Source organism: Stegostoma tigrinum, chromosome 43, assembly GCF_030684315.1.
Source record: "Stegostoma tigrinum isolate sSteTig4 chromosome 43, sSteTig4.hap1, whole genome shotgun sequence".
In the NCBI taxonomy this organism is placed as follows: domain Eukaryota; kingdom Metazoa; phylum Chordata; class Chondrichthyes; order Orectolobiformes; family Stegostomatidae; genus Stegostoma; species Stegostoma tigrinum.
In genome coordinates, this window is record NC_081396.1 from 2306644 (window position 1) to 2333204 (window position 26561).

General features: G+C 43.0%; 1 protein-coding gene across 1 annotated transcript; it reads left to right on the top strand.

The window, feature by feature from the left end:
• LOC125448930 (zinc finger protein 135-like) lies at positions 1 to 26561 on the top strand. Its single transcript, XM_048524471.2, has 5 exons — positions 1 to 414; positions 736 to 829; positions 3879 to 4671; positions 8370 to 8526; positions 25317 to 26561. Exons 3-5 carry the CDS (start codon positions 3971 to 3973, stop codon positions 26022 to 26024), a joined length of 1566 nt encoding a protein of 521 aa, XP_048380428.2. The 5' UTR covers positions 1 to 414; positions 736 to 829; positions 3879 to 3970; the 3' UTR covers positions 26025 to 26561.

Genomic DNA, 26561 nt, shown 5'->3' on the forward strand with positions numbered 1-26561 from the left:
GTTACTGGCGGTTGACGGAAGTGCTTTTTGTTGTCGGTCCGAAAACGGTCAGAATGTGGCAGGATGCAGGGAATGATGGATCCAGCGAGAACACGAGGAGGTTGTCTGAAACTCTCGTATAAGCTGCGGTGCTGGAAAAAGTTGTTATCCTTGCCTTGTTTAAACGAAGTGAAGGCGAGTGGTTAACTGGAGGCTTTCGTCTAAAGCTAGGCCCGGCTTAACGTCCGCCATAATTTATTTGGGCAGTGGGTTTCACGGCGCATGCGCGATGTCCATCTTTGTAGGGGGCAATATTTGGAAGGACTGAAAGGCATTTGCTGTCCATTGTTCAGAATGGAGAGAAATTGCGCATCAAGCTGCATTCGCCCTTCACACCCAAAGTCTTATTGATGACCCAGAGCGGCGGCGGAGAAGGTAAGAAGCTCTGTTTGATGTTTTCCGCTACCTCATGGGATGCGCTGGCTAATGTGTGTAAAGACCTAGCGCCTCCATTCAGTCAAATGAAGATATAGGGCGGAAACTCAGGACCCTGAGTAAATGTTATTGTTAAATCAAGTGACTGCCAGAAATAACGAGGAACAGTATGTAGCAGCAAGTATGCACATCCTTTGCTTTGATAGGGAGTTAGGAAAGGGTGTTAATAATAGAAAATTTAAACCAACGTATTGTTTTGTGTTCTTTTTGAAATTGTTATACTGAACTGACAGTGATGGATGCTGTAAACTTCTTTTGCAGATATCATTTGGGGATTTGCTGACAGGAAACCAAAATCCAAATCTCACAAGAAACTCTGACAGAATCACTTGGTTTGCATCACTCGCCTTTGTAAGTAAGTTCTGAATTCCAGATCTTTATCGTATGCTGCACAAAATGTTTCTTCGCATGCTCTCTGTGGCACCTCGCCAAAATCTTCAATCAGTGTTTCTTTTAAAGCCAGCTAAGAATTTTTTTTTCCTTTTCTGCCATCTGTTAATCTTTTACAAACACCTTTATCTCATCCTTACTTGTTCTGCTTCACTCCAAACAGACAATTTCATTTCTCTAGCATAGCAGTGCAACTCAAATACTTGATCCCTTGAACTATTTTGGTAAATCTCCTCTGGCCCCTTCCACCCTTCACAATGTGTGGTGATCTCTGGATTGCACAGACCCAAATGCTCTATGTTGCTGTGTGTGATATCACCACACAGCAATAACTACACAGTGATGTTACCCACCCCTCTTGGATTTTCTCAAATGTGAGATTTTTCTCTGACTCCAGTGTTTCTGATTTCTTTCCAACTGCAGCTTCCAACAGGAGATTTCAAAATGGTGACATTGTTTGAGAATTTACCTCATATAGATCTCTCCCCCAGTTACTTATGCCCTATTATCTAAGAGAGTTTCCATGGCTCTGGGACTGGAGTTGTCCCCTCTACAGCTCTGTTTAATTTCTTCTCTCCCTGATGACTTTTCTGCTGTTGAATGACTTTCTCGGTCTCTAGTATTGGATGCGTTTTATCTGTGTTTAGTATTACTTCTGCCAACAGCATCTCAGTGAGGTTTTCATTGCTGCCCATTCCCCTGACTAGGTATGCAATGATCTAACCAGTTTCATCGTCCCATAGGATCTTTCACAATTGGGAGTTGCTTTTCCTATAACCATTTACTATAACCCATTTCTGTTCCACTTCTGAGCTTGCATTGATCATCAAATTTGCTCCAAGTTAGTTCACTGTGATTCATACTGTACATCCTGAGTTAATTATACAATTAACTCTTTTTATCACTCCATTGATGCTGCCTTTTTTTTGCTGTTTTCGGCTCAATGGGTCTGAGGGCCTTTTTCTATGCTACAGACCATATGAATCTAAGACTATGTCTGTCTTCCAGAGTACCTCCAGCATTTTCTCTCTTTATTTCAGATTTTCAGCAGCTGCAATATTTTGCTACTATTTTATTGCATGCCTTGTTCATGGGTCGGAGTCCAGAAACACAGATGGACTAAGTAAGAGACGATTTGCGTTAGGTTGGCTGGCTTTGTGTTTAGCCCATGGTCTCCATTTCCACTAAGATACTGAATCATTCAGTGACTAAAATACATTGCAACTGGGTTTAATCTCAGCAAGAGAACATCACCTCACCACACTTCCCTATCCTTTCACTAACAAGATTACTATACATTGCCTAATCCCCACTTATGTGGAGGAGTGGATGTTTGAGCATCTCAAATTGCATTCCATGTGATGTAGGTACAGAATGACAGAAGTCTTATTGTACAAATTAAGCCCATGGTCCCTGCACCAGCTCTCCAATGAACATTATGACTGAGTGCTAGCTGCCTGCTTTTTCCCTGTACCTCTGCACATTCTTTATCTTTGAATAATCTCCAGTGCCTTGTTAAATCCCTCAGTTGAACCTGCCTTTACTACATGTGCAGGCAGTAAATTCCAAGCACAAATCACTCATTACATAACGCAGTATTTTCTTGGATAGTAGGAACTGCAGATGCTGGAGAATCTGAGATAACAAGGTGTAGAGCTAGATTAACTCAGCAGGCCAAGCAGCATCAGAGCAGCAGGAAGACTAATGTTTTGGGCCTAGACCCTTCTTCATTTTCTGACGAAGGGTCTAGTCCCGAAACGTCAGCCTTCCTGCTCCTGTGATGCTGCTTGGCCTGCTGTGTTCATCCAGCTCTACACCTTGTTATCGCAGTATTTTCTTGGATCAAATTTGTTCATTTTAAAGTCAATTTAAAACTCTGCCTTCTTGTCGTTGGTCCATTTATTGACTGTTTCTACTTTTTGACTATCCAAACCATTCACAGTTTTGACATTTTTTCTCGAATGTGGTCTGATTTGCTACAACACTGATAAGTAATAGGTTCCAAGTAATTCGCCTAGTGATGATGAAGAAATAGTGAAAAATGTACAAATCAGCAACATTGATTTGAAAATAATACAATGTTTCAAAGCATTTTGCACAAAATGTCAGAAAGCAGTTTTTGACAATGGGCCAAAAACACAGATAATAGAGCAGGCGACTGAATATTTGGCCATGTAATGAGGTATAAAGGAGTCTTAAAAGGAGGAAAGTGAGTTAAAAAGGCAGGGAGGTTTTGAGAGAAAATCCAGAGTTTGTGGCCTTGGCAACTGAGGGGACGACCTACCAATTCATCTTGGGCTGAAATAATGCTTCATAGTTGTGAATAGTCTGGTTCACCCTCAAACATTTGCTGGGGAGAGGGATGGAGTTGGTGGTGATGGAGTGAAGTTTGAAAGAAGAAATAAAAATAATGCCTTCAGTCTTCACAATGTCTAAATGGAGGAGGTATCTGCCTGTCCAGTCCTGGATGCCAGGCAAGTAAGGATGGCGTGTGATTTGGAGTTGAAGTTGTTCACATACAGTACAGCTGCTACCCTGGGCCTTTTGCATGGTCAATATTGACAGATTGGGAATTCCTGTTGAAATTCGAAATGATACCATGTCCCTCTCCTTCACCACCAGCTGGCCTTTCTGTTAATCCCCCATATAGGCTACAGTCTTATGTAGATCTGGACTGGGTGTAGGTGTTCTGCTCAAGTCATAGACCGTATAAAATCCTTCATTCTCAGTCTCTCCCAAATCATTTTCTCTGTCCTTGCCTCCCCCAACCCTGTCACCCCAATAAAATTGAAGTTTTGTGCGCGACCAGAGCAAATGGCAGGCTTCCTTCCTGAAGGATGGTTGTGAATCCGTTGGGTTTTTGTTACAATCCAGCCACTTTCATGATAACTATCTCCCAGTGCCAGCCCCACACAAATTCCCAGCTTCGATCAGCTCCATTTTCTAACTTGCCTTTGTGTTTTAGTGCCTTCTCCCACACTCTCTTTTTTCATGCTTTTAAACAAATTCCACAGGATATCGGAAGGACAGGATTTACATTCGGGCATTTCAAACCACATGTCCCATCAGGATCGGACCAAGCCACCCATATCATTGGATTTTGACCATGGAAGGAAACAGCACCGTTCTCAGTGGGGAGAAACCGTACATGTGTCCTGTGTGTGGAAAAAGCTTTGCTGATTCATCCGACCTGCTGGCACACCAGCGAGTTCACACTGGAGAGAAACCGTTCCACTGCTCCCAGTGTGGGAAGAGATTCAGTCAGTCATCCGACCTGCTGAAACACCAGCGAGTTCACACTGGAGAAAAACCATTCTACTGCTCCATGTGTAGGAAAGGATTTGCTTGGTCATCCAGCCTGCTGAGACATCAACGTAGTCACGCTAAGGGGAAATCATTCACTTGCTGCGATCGTGGCAAAACATTCATTCACTCATCTAAACTTTTGGAACACCAGCAAATTCACATTGGGGAAAAACTATTCACCTGTTCAGAGTGTGGGAAAGGATTCACTAAGTCATCTAACCTGCTGAGACACCAACAAGTTCATACAGGGGAGAGACCGTTCAGTTGCTCCCTCTGTGGGAAGGGATTCACTCAGTCGTCCCACCTGCAGGTACACCAGCGAGTTCACACTGGGGAAAGGCCATTCACCTGCTCTGTGTGTGGGAAAGGATTCACTCAGTCAACACATCTGCTGCAGCATCAGCGAGTTCACACTGGCGAGAGACCATTCGCTTGCTCTGTGTGTGGGAAGAGATTCATTCGATCGACCAAACTGTTAACACACCAGCGTGTTCACACTGGGTAGAAACTGTTCACTTGCTCCACGTGTGGGAAGGGATTCTCATCACATCCATCCTGTTAACACACCAACAAGATCACAATGAACCATAGTTGTGAAAGATTTTGCTTTTACTTAACCAAGGAATGAACCAAGGTCATTGGGTTGTTTGTACTGATGTTATTAAACCCTGCTGTACTGAAGGTGCTGATATTGTGGATGAAACAGCAATGTAATTTTTTAAAATCTGTTGGGTACATTTTGGATATGATCCCAACTTTCTATGCATCATCGTTTTCACAATCATTAGAGACTGTCCATCTGCCCAGTGTCTGAATGGGGATTTTCTGATTCATCAGGGCTGGATGAACACCAGTAGTTCCCAAGTAACTGTAGAGGTTGGATTTTGATGCTATTGGCATTCACTTCCAAACCATATTTGCTGGTGTCTGCTCCTGATGTTTGTAAACACCACAAGTCTGGTTGACTATTTGAGATAAAAATGGTATAGTTTGGCTTTCTGTTAGAACTATAGTGCAGCAAGGCTTTATCATATCTATAAGACAGATTAGTTGAGGGGAAGCCATCTGAACAACTTGATTCAAATTTATTTGAAGAGATGTCAAGGTGTGTCAATTATGCTTTTAATGTAGTCTACTTGGACCCAAGTAAGACTTTTGATAAGGTTCCATATGGAAGACTGATAGCAAAGGTAAGACCCCAGAGGATCCACTGAAATTTGGCAAATTGGATCCACGATTGACTGAATTGCAGAAAAGAGAAAACGATGGTTGAGAGATGATTTTTCCCGGTGTAAATCTATGTCCAGTGGGTTCTCAAAGTAGTTACTGTGGGGGACCTTGCTGGTTTATATCGATGATTTAATCATTATAGGAACATTGATCAGTTACTTTTCAGATAATAAAAAAGGGTCCATGATAAGTCATGAGGATGATAGCCATCGATGACCAGGCGATGATTAGTAGCAATTAGAATTCTGTCTGAATAAATACAACATAGAACTGTCCCCGACAGTAACTACTTTGAGACCCCGTTGGGCATAGATTTTATACTCTTCCCCCCCCCCCCCCCCCCCCCCCACCCCTGCCAATGTATCCAAAACGGTATACCTGTTAGAGAAGGGAATAACCACAGGAGACCCCTGCACTATTAGACTGCTTCCCCTGTCGGTCACCCATCTACCTGACTGAAACTCTAATGTAACCACCTCACTGTAACTAGTGCCTGTCTCTGCCCTCTGAACGTGCCTCAGTATGTCCAACTGTTGCACCAACCAAATAACATTGTCTGTGAGGAGCTGAAGCTGGTCACACCTCCTTCAGACATAGTCATCAGGGACATTAGACTGCTCCCTGATCTCCACATCTGGCAGGGGGAGCACACCACTGCACCAGCTGCCATTTCTGCCCCTTTACACTAAGAAAGATAAAAGACTCTTATCTTGGCTGCCTTTCTCAGTGAAACTCAGTATTTGCCTAACCTTGCACTTATGGGTTCCTTAAATTACAGTGCAATCTTTACAAGCAGACCAAATCTCTCTTGATATGTCTCCTTTTATTTTGGTAGGGGAGGAAAGAAGGTTGGAAATGCTATAATGTAATGTTTGGTGCTTACTATTCCTTGACACTGAGTTCTTCCTCACTCCACTGATTAGTCATGTTGACTGCGCCAACTCCTGCAAGAATGCTCAGCAAAGTCTCTCAGCATCCTGTACTGGATGCCCTTCCTGCTGCTTATCACTGAGGGTGTTCTTCCTCAAAAATGTGAGCTTGGACAGGACAATTAGTCAGCAAGGTCAGTGGTTAACTGCAAGGTTAGTGATTCATAGACCAGACAATGATGGACACCTTGTTGGTTTTTTCATACATCAACGTTCTCCATGACATTATCAATGGAAACTTTGTCTACACGTTAATTCCCCCAGATCTTGCTTGCTGTGTCATCCCATGAGTTGCCAAACAGACAGATTTTTAATGTGTGATGCTGTGATTTATGAAGAAACAAATTGGAATTTTTGCCTTAATTTCTAAGTGTTGGGTGTTAAAAATAGGGAGATCTTGTCATCACTGTACAAGATGTTTGTGATACTGGTGGACTACTTACAGTTCTGGTCCCATAATTTGAGAAGTAGTATTTTGGTATTGAATGCAGTCAGAAAGAGCTTCACTGTGGTGGTTCATACAATAAAGGATTTGACTGATTCAAGAAACAGGTTAGGCCTTCATTCATTAGAGTTTGGAAGAATATGGGGAGCTTTTATTGAAACATGCAAGATTCTGAGGGGCCTTTGCAGGGTAGATGATGGCAAGAATGTTCCACTAATCAGTGAATCTTGTACTGGGGACATAGTTACAGAACAAGGGACAGTAAATTAAAACTGAGATGGAAAGCAATCCCTCTTCTCTCAATAGAAATTAATTTCTGGAATTGTCCACCCCAAGTCATGGAGATTAGATCGCTGAGAGCATTTATACAGGAGGCAGATAAATTTTGAAATGGTGAGTTGTGAGCTTTTGACGGTGTGACATTACAGAGAAGTTGAGGTTTCGGGCACATTCAATCCTGATATTCAAGAATGACAGGCTAGACCTGAAGCAGAAATAGCCCATTTGAACACAATTGTGCTGCTTAACGAATGGGACTTAATGAGGGAAATATGGAAATCGGAATCCATTATACAGACTACATCCAACATAGGGCTTGAACCCACAAGTATGTGTTAGTCAGGCCACCCAAAACAAGCATTCAGATCCTATTTTATAAGGAGACAAATGTGGTATCAACCTGGTACTTCTGTGGGTTCTGAATTCCCAGGATTATGAAGGTAATTGTTTCACAAATTCCCAATGTTTTAGTTCATTCCTCTCAATCTCCAGTAATGTCATTGACATATTCCACTTCTCAGATATAACTTCTTCAGAACATTGTTATCCAATTTCAGTAACTGTTCCAGGATTTAATATTTAATACACATATTTAATGTTGCCATCCTCATCTTTTAAGGACCCTGTATCACCCCCAGTCACTCTTTGAGACAGTGAATAAATGTAACAGTCTGCCGCAATAACCCATTCATCTCTGTTACAGAAAGAACTGCTCCTCTGCTGAGTCACACTCAATGCTTTCATCAGTTTCTTTGTTCTGCGTGTCACCAACTTCTGCCACTCCTCATTTTGTGGAATGGATTCTGAGATTTTGGTTACAAAGAAGCTGATGACAGGAAGGATCTGCTGCAGCCATTGCCAAGTTTACGAAACCCCTTTCATTTGCAAAGAAACATTCATGTGGAAAATCTATCCTCAACTATCAGCTCAGGTTTCCAAATCGAAGCTCAGAGAAAGTGTCGCTCCCTCTATGTAACTTGTAACTTGTACTCGCAGGTTTAATGAGCGTTCCCATTTGCTTGTTTCACTGGTGCATTGTTCTCTTTGCCTGGCATTTTTTTCACATTGCCTGAATCCTGTCTCTGTCAGTTTGACCCCTCATATTTGTTTAATGCCATTCCACTGTTTGCCCCCCCCCACTACATTCCAGAATGATGGGTGAATGGAGTCCTGTTTGGTAACAAGGTATTCTAAAAAGGGAACTGAGTGTCATATCTCGCTTCATACTGTGGCTTTGATGGATGTCAGTATAACTTATTTCTTACCAGTATTATTTGACTATCCCACTTCATTTTGCATTCCATGTCTGTTGGCAGCTGTGCTACCCAGCATTCTGGGAGCTTTGGGAAGTTCCATATTCATGGAACGTGCAATCAGTGCACAGGTGTAGAGTTGATGCAGAAGCGAGCATGCGCAGAATCAGTGATGACAACGCTGGCAGAGATTTCCTTCTCAGCTCTGGAAAAATTACAGGTGAGGCGTGAGGGGAGAGGTGATGTATTGGGCGAGTAGCCAGATAGATCTCGTGATCTTTTTAAGTAAGACGCAAAATTCAGAAAGCAACATTTGGATGGGCCGTTTTGCGAGAAGCGAGGTCGAATTAGAGACTGGAGGCTTTCATGCAAAGACAATGCCTCAGTATAATGGGCACCATCTTTTGTTGGGCACTGGGCAGCAGACTGCAGGGGTTGCTCCCATCTTTGGGGGCAATATTTGAAATGACTGGGAGGAGCTTGCTGCCCATTGTTCAGAATGGAGACAACTTGACCATCAAGCTGCCTTAACCGTTCACACCCAATGTCTTATTAGGCAGAGCGGTGACACAGAAGAAGAGGAAAGGAAGCAAATGCTGTCCAGACTCCTGTACTTCAGGGGACATCCTGCCCCATTGGTCAAAGATCTGTGGCTCTTGTTAAGTCCCATGAAGACCCAAAGCAGGAACTCATGACCCTGTGTAGACTCTCCCTCACATCAAGGCATTTTCCAAGGAGAGACAATGAGCAGCAGGGAATATGTGAGGTCATCCTGGAATAGGAGGGGATAATATTGTGAATTTCTATTCTGAATTGGCAAGGATGGAGTTTTTGTGGTTAGAAAGGGAGGATCTACTCACAGTAAGTCAAACCAAGCAAAATCTTTGTCTCTTCTGAGTGTTTATCCCCGACTGATAGTGATGGATTTTGTAAATGTCCTCGATAGGATTTTCAGTGAGGATGCTGTGACATTACCCATAGTCTTAATATTTTCTCAACAGTGAGACTTTTCTCTGACTCCACTTTTTTGCTGATATCTTTCTAGCTGCTCGATCCAGCATGAGATTTTAAAACTGGAATCTGTCATTGCAGAGGTGAGTATTTTCGATCATTCACCTACAGTTTTGAGCTGTTTCTGCTGTGCAGTGTTATCTTTGAGAGTTTTGATGTGTCTGGTGCTGGTGTGGTTCCTTTAGAAGCTTTTCAGGGCATTTTGTGTGTATGTAATATCAGCAGATATTTAGTTTGTTCAGCTTCAAGAACAGACAAGTTTTTGGTTTGAAATCTGCAAGTTATCACAAACTGAGAGTTTAAACTGTCTATGGTGTGAGCATTCCTTGATGTGCGGAATTTTCTCACTCGAAAGGAACAGGAGAGAATCAATGAGGTAAAACTGAAGGATTTGATATGGTCGTGTAACTTCTGTAAATTAATGGTATTGGAGAGTAGGTTGCAAAAATTGTTTTGCTTTGAGTTTTAAGATTTTCGTCACTTCTTCCAGATGTTCAGATGGCTTGTTTTCTTCCATCTTCAATGAGATAAATTCTGTTCTGTTGTTGTGGGGGGAGGGTGGTAAGAACTGCTGTCTCATGTGAATATGTCTCCATGATAGAACAGTATGTTCTCCAACAAAAGAAAATATCAAACATTTATCAAGTCAGGTTTCATTCAAAATCTGAGTTGTCCAAATATCCCATCAGTTGGAGTCACAGCAGTTAGAATAATTAATTCTACAGTTAACAAAAGAACGGACGAGGGTTTCAGCAACAGGTGAACTGAGATTGGAGTCGAGTGAAGTTGCTGAGGTGGAAAGAGGCAGTCTTAGTGATGATAGGGATACGTGATTAGAAAGTCATCTTGGGGTGAAATACTTTCTGAACAGCCCAGGCTCAGCCTCAGGTAGTTCATAGGCTGTGATGTGGAGTTGGTGACAAGTGGAATTTGTCATTGAGGTATAAAGACAATGGCTTCAGTCTTCCCAATATTTAAATTGATAAAATGACAGCTCATTCAGGATGACACCTTGTGTGATTTGGAGGTGATAGTGTTCACATTACCCTGCTATCCTTGTCCTTCCCGAAGGTGGGGAGTGAAGGTTTGGAAGTCTCTGTCAAAGTTCTGATCAAGTTCTAGAGAATTGAATGAAGTCTCCCATGCTCTTGCTCACAACAAATTGGGTGGCAAATTTTAGAAAGGTGCAGAAATAATAGGGATGTTTTCATGGCTGAGTTCAACTTTTTATATAGACTAGGAAGGATCTCTGACTCATTATGTAGATAGGCTGACCGGAGGGGAGGCCATTTTGGATTTGGTGCTTGATAACGAACCAGGCCAGGTGTCAGATCTCTTGGGAGTGCATTTTGGTGATAGTGATCACAACTGTCTGACCTTTACCATCATCATGGAGAGGGATAGGAGCAGACGGAATGGGGAAGTACTTAATTTGGGGAGGGGGAATTGCAATGCTCTTAGGTAAGAACTGCAGAGCTTAAATTGGGATCAGATGTTCTCAGAAATGCATGACAGAAATGTGGAGGTTTTTTTTACGGAACAGTTGCTACAAGTACTGGATAGGTTTGTCCCGCTGAGGCAAGGAAGGGTTGGTAAGGTGAAGGAACCTTGAATGACAAGACATTTGGAACAGGTATTCAAGAGGAAGAAGGAATCTTACTTAAGTTTGAGGAAACAAGAATCAGACAGGGCTGTAAAGGTCTACAAGGTAGCCAGCAAGGAAGTGAAAAATGGACTTAGGAGAGCTAAAACCAGATATGAGCAAACCTTGGCGGGTAGGATCAAGGAAAACCCAAAGGCCTTCTATGCTTATTTGAGCAACAAGAGAATGGCCAGAGTGAGGGTAGGGCCAGTCAGGGATAGCGGAGGGAACTTGGGTGTGGAGTCAGAGGAGGTCCTTAATGAATACTTTGCTTCAGTATTCATCAGTGAGAGGGACCTTGCCATTTGTGAGGACGGTATGAAACAGATAGATATTATCAAACGGGTTATGTTAGGAAGGAGGATCTGCTAGAAATTTTGAAAGACATGAGGGTAGATAAGTCCCCTTGGCCAGATGGGATATACCCAAGGTTGTTGCGCGAAGCAAGGAAAGAGATTGCTACCCCTTTGGCAATGATCTTTGCATCCTCACTGTCTACTGGAGTAGTACCAGATGATTGGATGGTGACAACTGTCATTTCCGTTTCAAGAAAGAGAATAGAGATAATCCTGGGAATTACAGACCTGTCAGTCTTACATCTGTGGTGGACAAATCATTGGAGAGGATTCTGAGAGATAGTGTTTATGATTATTTGGAAAAGCACAGTTTGATTAGAAATAATCACCGTGGCTTTGTGAAGGGCAGGTCATGCCTCGCAAGCCATATTGAAATCTTTGAGAATGTGACAAAACACATTGATGAAGACAGAGCAGTGATGGCATGTATATGGATTTTAGCAAGGCATTTGATAAGGTTCCCCATGATAGGCTCATTCAGAAAGTAAGGAGGCATCGGATTCAGGGAAATTTGGCTGTCTGGATACCAAACTGGCTGCCCAGTAGAAGACTGAGGGTGGTAGTAGGTGGAAAGCATTCAGCCTCGAGATTGGTGACCAGTGGTGTTCCGCAGGGATCTGTTCTAGGACCTCTGCTGTTTGTGATCTTTATAGGAAGTGGAAAGGTAGGTTTGTAAGTTTGCCAAAGACATATGGTCAGTGGAGTTGTGGACAGTGTGGAGGGCTGCTGTTGCTTGCAACGGGGCATTGACAGGATGCAGAGCTGGACAAAGAAGTGGCAGAAGGAATTTAACCCAGTAAAGTATGAAGTGTGAAGGTTAAATCTGAATGCAGAATACAGGGTTAATGGCAGGATTTTTGGCAGTGTGGAGGAACAGAGGGATCTTTGGGTCCCCGTCCATATATCCCTCAAAGGTGCTACCCAAGTTGATAGGGTTGTAAATAAGGCATCTAGTATGTTGGCTTTCATTGGCAGGGAAGTTGAGTTTAAGAGCTGCGAGGTTATGCTGCAGCTCTGTAAAACACTGGTTATACCACACTTGGAATATTGTGTTCAGTTTGTTCACCTCATTACAGGAAAGATGTGTAAGTTTTGGAGAGGGTGCAGAGAAGATTTACCAGGATGCTACCTGGACTGGCGGGCCTTGTGAAGAAAGGTTGAGGGAGCTAGGGCCTTTTTTCATTGGAGTGAAGAAGGATAGGAGGTGATTTGTTAGAGGTGTACAGGATGATGAGAGGCAGAGATAGAGTGGATAGTCAGAGACTTTTTCCCGGGGGGAAATGACTATTATGAGGGGGCATAATTTTAAGGTGATTCAGGGAAGGTGTAGGGGAGATGTCTGAGGTAGGTTCTTTACACAGAGAGTGGTGGGTGTGTGGAATGCGCTGCCAGCAGTGGTCGTGGAGTCAGACACTTTAGAGACTTTGAAGTGACTCTTGGATAGGAATATGGAGGATAGTAAAATATAGGGTATGTGGGGTAGTTTGATGTTAAAAGGATAATAGGTTGGCACAACATCGTGGGCCAAAGGGCTTGTACTGTTTACTGTTCTATGTTCTATGCTCTCCTTTGACTCCTGCATTTCTTTCCCTTTCTCTCTGCCTTCTTTCACCTCTCCATCCTCCCATAGAGGCCAGAGTTTTGTATAGGTCCGGCTCGACTTGTGGGTCTCCTTTCCCTCATGGTGATACTGAGCCAGTTGGGTTTTTAACCATAATCCAGCAGCATTCGTGATCACTTTCTCCTGGGGCCAGCCCCACAAATTACCAGATTCATTCCCATCTATTTCACAACCTGCCGTGGTGTTTTTGCAGGTTCTCTCTCGTTCCCTTCTTTCTGTTTCACTGCATTTTCACAGGGGGTTGAAAGTGTAGATCTGCTGCTGAGAGCATCACACCAGGATCTGTCAGACTAACCTGGTTTATTGTAACCTGAACATCATTTGATTCTGAAAATGAGAGGAAGAGGAACAATTAGGAGAAATCATGGGAATGTGAAGGTTGTGACAAGAGTTTCAGGTCTTGTACTGCACTGGCAGTGCATCAGCAAATTCACACCAGGGAAGGGCCTCAGTCAGTTATGCCACCTGCTGTTACAATCAGCAAATATACACAGGGGCGAAAATATTCACCTGCTCTGAGTGTGGGAAGGGATTCATTCAATCCTATTGACACACTAGCAAGTCTACACTGGGGAGAAACTGTTTATCTGCTTAGTGTGTGAGAACGGTTTGCTGGTTCAACCAGTTTACTGATGCACAAGTGGATTCACACCGGTGAGGGAACTTTTACTGCCCAAGACTGTGGGAAGAGCTTTCAGGGGGAGACACCATTTTCCTCCTCCAAGTGTGGGAAGGCATTCACAATGTCATCTGCGCTTGTGAAACACCAGTGGGTTCACACTGGGGGGAGGCCTTCACCTGCTCAGAGTGTGGAAAGCAATTCACTCAGTTAACCAACCTGCTGAGATACCAGTGAGTTCACACTAGAGAGAGACATTCACCTGCTCTGACTGTGGAAAGGCATTCACTAATTCCTCCAGTCTGCTGACACACCAGCGAGTTCACACTACAGAGAGACATTCACCTGCAGTGACTGTGGGAGGGAATTCATTCAGTTATTCAACCTGAATAGATACCAGCATCTCCACAAATAACTCCAGTGACTGAATTTTGCTTTTAATTAAATCAATTCTAAATGCCTTCAATAAAGTGTGAGCACCAGATAAATAAATGATGTTTGCTGCTAAATATGAACTAGATTCATTTAACCCTGGGAAATTCTCTCCCCTTGAAGTCTTGAAACAGGCTTTTTTTTAAATAAACTTGTGCTGTTGACATTTCATGATACAAACAGCAGAAAAGAATATGGTGAAGGATGTGAGAACCATTACGGTTTCCCTATGCAGGTTGAAATCCAGCTGCCCACATTTCTGAAAACCAATGAATAAGAAAAGGTTGGTTAAAGGAGGAACAGGACCAATTTGGGAGCTCAGAAGTGAGGAACATTATGTGCTGAATAAATACTTAATATGTGTCTGACAAGGAAGCACACGTTCTGGTCATGGTAACACAGGAGGAAGTCAGTCAGGAGAAGAATTGGGAATTGATGTGAGGGAGGTTCTGGAGAAGGTGTCGGTATTTCAAATTGATGAAGCCCCAGGATCAGATGAGATATATCGAAGGTACCGAAAGAAGTGAGAGTGGACATCGAGGGGACACTGGCCAGAATTGTTCAGTATTCCTTAGACTCTGCACTGGTGTCAGACTATGGGAGAATTACAAATAATAATGCCCTTTTTTTTTAAAATGGATGCGCCAAAAAGTACAGACCAGCCAGTTTAACTGCAGGAAACTTCTCATAACAGGTGTTCAAGATAGAATTAACAGTCACGTTGTCAAACGTTTTCATTTAAGAAAAGCCATTCTTCAATAAAAATCACTTCTAACTGAGTTGCCAGAATTTTTTGATGAGGAGTGCAAGACAGTGGGTGAGGGTAGTGCTGTTGATGTGATGTACATTGACGTCCAAAAGGCATTTGATATGTTGCCTCACAAGAAAAGAGGGAGTGTTAATGTCTTTCAGTTCTGTTGGTGCAAGTAGATCACCCTGGCTATTTCTCTCATGGTTCTTTATTCCATTAAAAATGACTAAATTCCTGTTTGAATCAGCAGTTTAACAAGAATACAATGGCTGTAGACATGATAGTGAGGCATGATGCCTAATGATCTTTCGTTTTCATGCTGGGATACATGTAAGGAAATTTAGAGCCCATAGAATAAATTTAAATACAATATTGGCTGAATAAGTGAAAGCAGAATAATGGTTAATGGGGATCTTGTGGGCTGGAGTAAAGTTTGTCTCAAGAGTTTCCTAGCAATCAATATTGTGAGCCTTCCTTATTCTGCTTTCTATGAATGTTCAAGATCCTGGTGTAGAGTGGGCAGTTTCAAAGTATGGGGACAGAATAAGGCTGAAAAACGTTAGATACTGAGCTGAATAAAGTTAGAATTCAAGTGACACAGACAATGTGGTGGGACTGGGCCAATAGCTGGCAGATGATGTTCAATGGCATGAAATGTGAGGTGACTGCTTCTGGTCGGAAGATCAGCATTCTCTTATCTCCTACAGTACAAATATTGTTCTCCCTTTGCATTGGTATTTCTTGTGAATTGTTTTGATGAGTGCAAGGATGAAAGCTTCAACAAAGTGGAATGGGCAAATTGGTAGCAGACAAACTTAAATATGGAGAATGTGAGGTGATAGACTTTGTTGTAAGGAACATGGAGAGACAGTGTCCAGTAATGAATCCTATTCTAAAGGCTGTGCAGGCCCAGAGACCTGTGTGTTTGTGTATGCGCAATAAGCAATAAAGGTGTTTGGACAGGTGGAGAGAGCTGTTCATAAAGCAGGCTGCATCCCAGGCTTTGTCAATAGGTTCACAAAGGATAAGATTGATAGCATTATGGTAAACTTTTAGACCACAATAGTTAGACCTTGTTACACCTGATCTGGTGCCACACCTCAAGAAGCATGTAAATGAATTGAGAGTGTGCAGAAGAGATTGATGCGAGTTCTCCAGGATGAGAAACTTCAGGTATGAAGTTAGATTACAAAAGTTGGAATGAATTTTCTTGGAGATTTGATGCAATATTTCAAAATCCTGCAAGGTTCTGACAGTCGATGAGAAGACGCTGTTCCTGCTAGGAAAAAGATCAAGAATGAGGTTGAACAGATTAAAAGTGTTTGGTAAAAGAAGCAAATCTGAAGTGAGAAAGTTGTTCTTATTCACACAGCATGTAGTTAGGATCTGGAACAAACTGCCTGGATCAATGGCTGCATTTGTCGGGGTATCGGATCACTGTTTCCATTTCAGTAATACGCAGTGGATTGTCATGCCTTTTCCACAATACGGGATGGTGTGAAAGGAGAAATTTAAGAATCTGTATTCAGTCACAACTTGTGACGGTTTGGTTAAACTTTGCTGTTGAAGTATAAATACTATTGGACTGCTGTCAGTGAATTGCAATGTAGTCCTCTAGTAGGGAGTTCAATTGACACTTACTGTGTATTGATCGGAGTGTAGGAGGTTGGGGGATTGATAATAGAGAAGCTGATAATATCATGGGGGCATATCATGTGGTGAATCACAAAGTCTTTCCCTTAGGGTAGGGGAGTTCAAAACTAGATTTTTAAACTTTAATGGGGACCTGAGGGGCAACTTTCTCATAGGATGGTTTGTATGTGGAATGAACTGTCAGAGGAACTGGTAGATGCAGGCACAGTTGCAACATTTAAAGACTTTTGTTTGCTCGGGTATGTAAATAAAAAAGTTTTAGAGGAATGTGGGCCAATTGCAGACAAATAGGCCTAGTTCAGTTAGGGAAACTTGGTCAGCATGGATATGTTGGATCAAAGGGCCTATTTCTATGCTGTATGACTCATATGTTACTCAGTCATTGTGCTCATACGCGGAGCCAGTGTTGACATGTTGGGCCCGATAGCCTCCTGCTGGATAACAATTATTTCTTAATTTTGTGACTGAACCATCAGTGTTTGGTTCTGCTGATGTTGGTAAACTCCATCCCTGGTCAGCTGAAGAGCACAATTCAGGAGTGTAATGGAATACTGCCAAGCTGCCTAGATTATTGCAGCTCAAAATCACTCACCACAACATGGTCTGCGTTACTGACAAAGTTCCTAATAGCTTCAGTATCCACTTCCTACTCCGCTGAAGTGCAGTATGCACCACCTACAAGGTGCATTACAGTAAGTCATCAAGGTTCTTTCAACAGCACATAATTCTATCACCCTTCCTTCTCAGTAGAAATTATCAGAATACTGCAACTTAGAATTCCCTTCCAATCCGTGCACCATCCCGAGTTGGAAAGTCGTTGCCATTACTGTGGCTTGATCAAAATCCTGGAACTCCCCTCTATACAGGACTGCAGGTGTCCCTACATTACATTGACTGCAGCACTTCAGAAGCTAGCTCACAACCACCTCCAGTTCAAAATGGGCAATAAATCTATGTGGTGAAGACCAAATCCCATGAATGAACAGAAAATGTTAGATTTCTGGTATGTGGAGCGAGACGTTCCGACAATTACCCTTTGGGCAGAGAAGGTGAAGTAGTGATTTAGTTGAGGTACAGATTTGTTTCTAGGAGTTTTTATCTGAATTGAGAGAATTATTTACATTGACAAAATGTTTAGTAATTACAGAATGCAGTTTTCAGATAATTAGAAAATAATGCAAGGTGAAAATGTGGAGATTATTTGATTCAAGTTGTGAGGATCTGGAACAAATTAGTTGCTAGATAGAAACAGATTCTGCAAGCATTTTCAAAAGTAATTTGGAATTTAACGTAATGAGGAAAGAATTAGTGAGCTCTGACCACAAGGCAGTGAAGTTGGGATGTAATTGCAGAATTTTTCAAGAGAGTATGGCCCCAATGAAGGTGAATGGCCACCAGCCCCTGTGCTGTGTGACACTGCACCATTCACTGTCAATGATGAAGCTCATCCCAGGTGAGGGAATCTCTTGAATTGAGGGAAGGGTCACAGATGGAGCTTTTTAAAAGCCACATTTCCAGAATATAGTACAGGCAGTCCCTGGTTTGCAAATGGGTTCCATTCTGCAGACTATTTGCAAGTTGACTTGTACACAAGTCCGAACACGATGCAGGACCATATACAGGAACCATTTGTTAAGAAAGAAAATGTTTGTATGTTGAATCTTTAAAATTACACCCTTGTGTGATTGCATTTGTATGTGCCAGCTTTCATAAGTCGTAAATCAGGGAACCCCTGTCTTCCAACCGGTTAATTGGATTGGCAACATCAGTAAAAACAGAGATTATTATCAGATTATAAATCTGGTATGTGATTAACAGTAGAATCTAACACCCACAGTTACTCCACGATCTTGTTGGTGCTGTCACTGAATGAATCCTTCCCATTACACAGTGCAGTTGAGTGGCCTCTCCCCTGTGAGAGTGTGTTTGTGTAAATGCTGGCTGTCAGACTGAGGGAATCTGCCCCCACACATGGAACAGATGAATGGCCTCTTCTCCAATGTGAATTTTCTGGTGTGCATTCAAGTTGGATGACTACTTAAACCTCTTTCCACAGTCAGTGCATTTGAATGGGCTTTCTTCAGTGTGAACGTGTTAGCGTAAAATGACTCAGGATCGTTTAGTAAACCCCTACCCATGTACGAAGCAGACAAATGGTGTCTCCCCAGTGTGACTGTGTCTCTGAATTTTAAGCTGGGATGGATACAAGAATCCTTTACCTCTCCTCACATTTCAACAATTTTTGCAGAGCACCATATGTGACTGAGCCAATGCATTTCGAGCAATGATAGATAATTAATTACTTTACCACAGGCCTTACATCTCCATGGTTTTACCATTGCGTCAGTGATGACATGCCCCTCCAGTTTGCATAATTTGTTGAAGCCTTATCCACAACTGTACGGTATCCCTCCACTGTGAATGGGATGATTTTTTTCGGGCTGTGTGACTGGATATAGTTATTTCCACAGATTTTTTTCTAGAATACTCTTGGTTTAGACTCAAACACACAACCAATGACGTTTAAAGTCTTTTCCCACTGGCAGAACAAGCAGCTCTTCAGGTTCTAATGAAGCAAGTGATGGTTAGGTCTTAACCAGACATTTGATTTAAGTTTCCTCTGCCCAACATCTTCACTGAATCCAAACATTTACAAAAGTCATCTTTGTTGGTCCAGGATACAAATTCAGAATAAAGTCCAGTCTCTATGGAGGATTTATTCCTTTCTTGTGTCCCTAAAGATGTGGAGATCAGTCCCACACACCTCCCTTTTCCCATCTTCTGGAACACCACAGACTTCCCTGCTAAAGTTGGAGCAGGTGAATTGCCTGGCCCCAGTATGACTTGCACCACTGAGTTTCTAGTTCAGGAGGAACCTGAATCCCTTCCCGCCATCCCTTCATTTCCATGGTTTCTCCTTTCTGTCACTATATTTGTGCTTTGACAGACTGATTGATTGGCTGAAGCCTCATCCACACACAGAACACACATTCTGTTTCTCCCCGCTGTGAATGGTGCTTTTTCCTTCCATGGTCACAACCTGATGATATTTCAAATTGTGATAACTTGCTTAATTCTGTTAAACCCTGCTGTGGTATTTGATTATAGTTTTCCAAATGCAAATCTACTTTATGCCTTGTGAAATTGACTGAAAGCAGAAGAAAGGGAGTCATAGCAAACCCAAGGAACCACAAAGGCAGGTTAAGAAACCAGCTGAATGAAGCTGATAATTTTTAAGGTCAGCACGAGCAAAAAGGACAGTGAAAGATTGTCACAAAAACCCAACTGATTGACTAATATCCTTAGAGGAAAGGAACCTGCCATCCAGTCCAGGCAGTCACAAGATTCTGGGCTACATACAAAGTAAGCGGAAAGACAGATGTGACTGCCTGATTTTACTAACCTGCAACACAAGCAGATTTTGACAAAATTTCAGTGAAAAATGCAACTTCATAGAACATTCCATTTGTTTATGAAATTGTTATGATTTGCAAGGTGCTGTAGCTGTGTGTTTTCCCTATACTTTTGTATGCTGTTTTACAGAGACAGGGAGGTTTGTGAGACTGGAGGAGATTGTAAAGCGAGGAATGATTGTAAAGCGAGGAATGATTGTATGGACTGGAGGCCATTTTAGAGATGGTGAGAGGATTGAGAGATAAGGAGAATTGAGAGGCTGTAGGAGATAACAGAGAAAGGGAGCTTTGTCGGGGCTGAAGAAGTTTAGGGATAAGGACATTTGTGAGGCAGGAGGAAATTACAGTGATAGGGAGGGCTGGAGGGGATTATAGAGACTGAACACTCTGAGACTGGAGGAGATTGCAGAGATAAGGAGGATTGAGAGTTTGGAGGAAATTCTAGAGACGGGGAGAATTTTAAGGCTGAAAAGGATTACAGAGAAAGATGGAGGAATGTAACACTAGGAGATTACAGAGATAGGGAGGATTGTGAGAATGCACAGCATTATTGTCTAAACAGCATTCTGGTGTGCTTACAGCACATGGATTGCAGCAGCTCAAGAAGAAAGGTCCCCTTCACTTTCTCCAGGTCAAATAAAGATGGACAATAGATACTGGTCTGGGCAGCAAAGACAACACCCTATGAATAAATTAAAATTAAGATCAGTTTCTGTTTTGTGGAGAGGTAGAAGATGGTCCGATAATTCCCTTTGGAGCTGAGAACATTTAGCAGTGAATTAGTCGAGGTGTGGATTTGTTCTCAGGATATTTCATTTGCAGAGAGAGAGAGAGAGAGAAATTATTAACATTGTCACAATGTTTAGTAACCTCAGCACAGCCTTCACATAATCGGCAAACAATGCAAGATGAAAATGTGAAAATTATTTTACTTGGCAAGTGTTCTAAGGATATGGAAAAGTCTGAACAGCAGCTGGATGTGGATTCAGCCGTTATCCTCCAAAGACGTTTGGAATTTAACTTTTTAAAAGAAGAATTGGAGGGCTATGAGCAAACAGCGGGGGCGTTAGAATAGATTTGCACCATTTCTGGAGTGCGAGAATACAGTCACAATGGGCTGTTTGGCCACCAACCCCTTTGGTCTGTGATACTGCACCATTCACTGGGAATGATGAAGCTCCCTCCAGGTTGGAGGGAGGGAGGATCCCAGCACTCGTCTCGAAATGGAGCCCAGCTGATTGACGGCTCCTGATGGACCAGTTACAGGACAGTGTGCAGAGCTGACAGCCCACATGGATGTGGCTAGTCTCCATCCAATGGAAGTGAATGTAGGTATGGGGCAAGAAAGCCTCAATGCTGTTGTAACTGGCACCTGAGTGAATGCGGTAGGTGGTGATGGGGAAGCAAGTGATTTTATGAACATCTAGTTTAGGTCTCTAGATCTGAAGATGGCTGCGGGCCTGAGGCAGTCGTAGGCCCCAGGTAACTGCTGCCGTCTTTATTGGGGGTGATGTGCAGCAGTGCCCAAGCGCATATTTCTTGCGGTTGTGGAGTGATTTGAAGAAGAGCATTTACATAGAAAACTGAAACCAAGAGAAATGTTTGTCTTTTCTAGATTTCTATCCTGGACTGCCAGTGATCTTTGTGAATTCATTTTACAGGGTATTAAATTGATAAAATTTTGCAGACCAGGATCTCAAAACAAGTACTGACAGTCAGCAGAGGCACCAGGATCTGAATATGGGAATTTAACTGTGGAAGGAAAAAGGTTTGTCTGTTCTGTCTGTGGGGGAAAAAAATCCCAATCTGTTTTTAAATTAAAAAGAAGCATCATGTTCAAACTCGTGGTCAGATCACCCGGGGTATGTGTTTAGTTCTGGGCCCTGCAGCTGAGAAGGAGATACTAGCCTGAGAGGCACAGCTTTCTCCAAATAATAACTCAACTCTTTGAAAGAACTGTTTCAATCACCCATTTCATGATTTTAGCTTTTATACTCTTCATTCTCAAATTCCTGTAAACTTGCCTTTAAAATTCCTATGGACTCAAATTCCAGTACCCTTTCAGGTGAAACCTTCCAGATCCTGACAACTGTTGGTCCTTAATGTGTTGAAGTCCACTGAGAGTCTAGAGAGTTATAAAGTGCTGAATTGAAAGATGAGCTGATTTGGAACAGTACAAGATGCTGAGGTCAGACATTTGAAATGACAAGCCTGCACTGTCAGTGCTGTTTGGCTCAATGAGAGTGTTTTGGAATTGAGTGCATTGAAGTAAAAAATTAGGTGAAACATGGAGAAGGCAAAGCTGAAAGTTTGAGTGTGATGCTCATACTTAGTTCAGGCTTTTCGGAAAGTGGCATGGTCCCAATGGAAATAGCCAATTAGTAAGCGAACACCTGCAGGGAGTTTTCTGACAGTTTTAAAAATATAATATTCAGCTTAAGTACACGTAGGAGCTTTTGATTATGATAGAAGTGTTTGAAATGAAAGAAAATCACTGACTCAATATCTTAAAGGGAGTAACTGGCTTAACGTAGGGAGAAGTCCTGACAGGAGACCTTGGACGCGTGCTATGATACTCTTGCACGGTGTAGAAAATAAGAGATGCTTCCAGGTGTGTCCATCTGTAGCTATTGATGAACTACTTTTTTGAGCTGGAGTTGTGGGTGACTAACTATGGAGCATGATGTGTGATTCTGTAAATATCATGGACGGCAATTTTAAAATTAAAATAGAATCCCTTCAGTGTGGAAACAGGCTATTCAGCCCAACAAGTCTACATTGATCCTCCAAAGAGCACCCCACCCAGACTCAGCCACTGACACTATCCCTGTAACGCTGTATTTCCCATGGCTAACTCACCCAACCTTCAAATCCCCGAACACTGTGGATAATTTAGCACAGCCAATCCACTTAACCTGCATATCTTTGTAACGAGAGAAGAAATTGGAGCACTCCTTGGAAGCTCATGCAGAAACGGGAAAGTGTGCAAGCTCCACACAAACTCCTCAAGGATGGAATTGTACCAAGATTCCCAGTGCTATGAGGTAACAGTGATAACCACTGAGCCGCAGTGATCACAGCCTTTGTCAAAGTGCTCACATTGCAGGTGAGAGTTACATGTAGTAAGCTGCATAAAAGGGGAGAAAAACAAATGGCAGAGCTACAGTGACATGGGGTTCAGAATAGTAAGGGCTACTGACAGGCATGACTACAGGATGGTACGTTGCCTTCCTGATGCCAGGATGAAGGATGTTATGCAGTGGCTGCATTCTGGAGCTAGAGGGCGAACAGCCAGTGATTGTGGTTCACAGAGGGACTGATTACACAGTTAAACACAGGGATACGTATCTGAAAGTTGAATATAGGAAGAGAAGAGATAGATTAAAATGCAGAACCAAATGTAATAATGTCACGTATACTCCCAGTGCCACATGCTAGCAAGAGCAAGAATAAGAGAATAGATTAAATGAATGTGTGACTGAGCAATTGTATTCCAGATAAGAGTTTAGCTTCTTTAGGCATTGGGACTATTTCTGGGTAAGGTGCTAGCTGTACAAGCCTGACCAGTTGCCCCTGGTCAGAGCTGGGATAAGTCTCCTCATGGGCTCTTTTTGCTAGTTCATTGGGTGAGGTTTTCAACTAGAATGGCAACCGGAGTGTCGGCTTACATAGGTCAGGTTCAGATCAGGAAATATGAGGTACAATATTAGTTATCTAGTCCATGATTCAGAAAGACAAAGAAAGGAGAATTAAATGAGGATCAAGTGGGTCTTCAGACATCAGCCCTGACATCCCAAAAACCAGTCTGATGAGCCTTCTTTACCCTCTTTCAATGGCCAGGGTATCCTTCCTTGGGAAAAGAGAGCAAAGGTGCATACAGTATCTCCTCAAAGTTGCAATGTTCCTGCATCTTTGCCACTTCAGATGCCTCCAGGCCTGTTGGATGTCTCTGAAGTTGTCTGATTTTATGATAACAAAGTGTGAAGCTGGATGAACACAGCAGGCCAAGCAGCATCTCAGGAGCACAAAAGCTGACGTTTCAGGCCTAGACCCTTCATCAGAGAGGGGGATGGGGAGAGGGTTCTGGAATAAATAGGGGGAGGCGGACCGAAGATGGAGAGAAAAGAAGATAGGTGGAGAGGAGAGTATAGGTGGGGAGGTAGGGAGGGGATAGGTCAGTCCAGGGAAGACAGACAGGTCAAGGAGGCAGGATGAGGTTATTAGGTAGGAAATGGAGGTGCAGCTTGAGGTGGGAGGAAGGGACAGGTGAGAGGAAGAACAGGTTAGGGAGGTGGGGACAGGCTGGGCTGGTTTTGGGATGCGGTGGGGGGGAGGGGAGATTTTGAAGCTTGAAAAGTCTACACTGATACCGTTGGGCTGCAGGGTTCCCAAGTGGAATATGAGTTGCTGTTCCTGCAACCTTCGTGGCACTGCAGGAGGCCCATGATGGACATGTCGTCTGAGGAATGGGAGGGGACTTAAACTGGTTTGCGACTGGGAGGTGCAGTTGTTTATTGCGAACCGAGCGGAGGTGTTCTGCAAAGCGGTCCCCAAGCCTCCGCTTGGTTTCCCCAATGTACAGGAAGCCACACTGGGTACAGTGGATACAGTATACCACATTGACAGAGGTGCAGGTGAACATCTGCTTAATATGGAAAGTCATCTTGGGGCCTGGGATGGGGGTGAGGGAGGAGGCATGGGGGCAAGTGTGGCACTTCCTGCGGTTGCAGGGGAAGGTGCTGGATGTGGTGGGGTTGGAGGGGAGTGTGGAGCAGACAAGGGAATCACGGAGAGAGTGGTCTCTCCGGAAGGCAGACAAGGGTGGAGATGGAAAAATGTCTTGGATGGTGGGGTCAGATTGTGGAGCCTCCAATGCTCTGCAGAAAATAGCCCCAGTCGATTCAGCCTCTCCTACAACTCAACTCCACAATCCCAGCAACTTTGTAAATCTTTTCTGAAACCTTTCACATTCCATAACATCTTTGCTACTGCGGTAGTCCAATATTGGCCGAACCAATATTTATACAGCCACATGACCTCCCAACTCATATACACAATCATATAAATGTAAGCGTACCGAATGCCTTCTTCACCACCCTGTCTACCTGCAACTCTACTTTGAATGAGCCCTGCGCTGTTCTTAGCTATTCAGAGGGTATGAAGGTATGGGGAGAAGACAGGAACAGGATTGAGTTGTAGATCTATAAATGTGTCTCCCACTTCTTTCTGTAGTTTTATGCAAACACCAACTGGTTCCCTTCCCTGAAGGAGATTTATGAGCCAGTTCAGTTTTAATTATACATCCAGCAGTTTCCCTCTGTGTCATCTCCAGAAGTCACCAGATTAATTGCTGTCAATTTCACAACCTGTGTGTTCTACTTGTTTCTCCTAATGCGTACTTTCTGTTTGAAAGGTTGGTTTGCAATTAGAGACTTCAAACGAGAGCACGTCCAGATCCTGCGGTTTCTCTGTTTGTCATAACCTAATTATCTCAGGATTTTGAACATTGAAGGAAAGCACCATCTACCCTGGAGAGAAACACATATCGTCTGTTAGTGGAAGAGTCAGTGAAGAGTCATCTGCAATGTCCAAACGCCAACGTAGTCACACTGGAGAGAGACTGTGGAAATGTGGGGATTGTGGGAAGGGATTTCATTACCCATCCCAGCTGGAAAATCACCAACGCAGTCACACTGGGGAGAAGCCATTCATCTGCTCTGATTGTGGGATAGCATTTGCTCTGTCATCCAGCCTGCGGATTCACCAGCGGGTTCACACTGGAGAGAGACCGTTTACCTGCTCTGTGTGTGGGAAAGGATTCATTCGCTCATCTCAACTACTGGAACATCAGCAAGTTCACACTGGGGAGAAACCATTCACCTGCTCCCAATGTGGGAAGGGATTCACTCAGTCATCCAACCTGCGGAGACATCAGCGAGTTCACACTGCGGAGAAACCATTCACCTGCTCTGATTGTGGGAAGCGATTTAACCAATCATCCCACTTGCGGAGACACCAGCAAGTTCACACTGGAGAGAGACCATTCACCTGTTCTGAATGTGGAAAAGGATTCATTCGCTCATCTCAACTACTGGAGCACCAGCGAGTTCACACTGGAGAGAAACCATTCACTTGCTCTGATTGTGGGAAGGGATTTACTCAATCGTTCAACCTGCTGAGACACCAGCGAGCTCATACTGAGAGACGTTCATTCAGTTAATTCACCAGCTGATACAGCAACCTGTTCACTCTCTGGTGTAAATTCAAACTGTTAGCACACCAATGAGATGACACTGCTGTGTTTGTGTAAAAAGCTGTTTGCTAATGCACTAGCAAATTCACAAGAACCACAGGTGAAGGATTTTGCTTTTATTCACAACAAGGAATGAACCTTGGTCATTAGGCCATTTGATGTTATTAAACCCTGCTGTATTAAAGGGGCTGATGTTGCAGATAAAATGTTGATACAATTGTGTATCTGTAGGATAGGTTTTGAAAATGATCACTATGCCAACACATTTACACTAGGTGAAGACTGTCCAGCTGCATATTGTTTGTAAACTGATTTTTGTGGTTCATCAGGATTTGTTAAACTGCATTGAATTTCCTAGCAAGTGTCAGTGTTGCATTTTGATGCTGTTATTATCTATGTTCAAAACCATGCTTTCTGAATCGATTTCTGATGTTTGTAACCATCACAGGTTCAGTTACCTGCTGGAGATAAAAATAATATAAGCCGGCTTTTTGTTAAAACTAA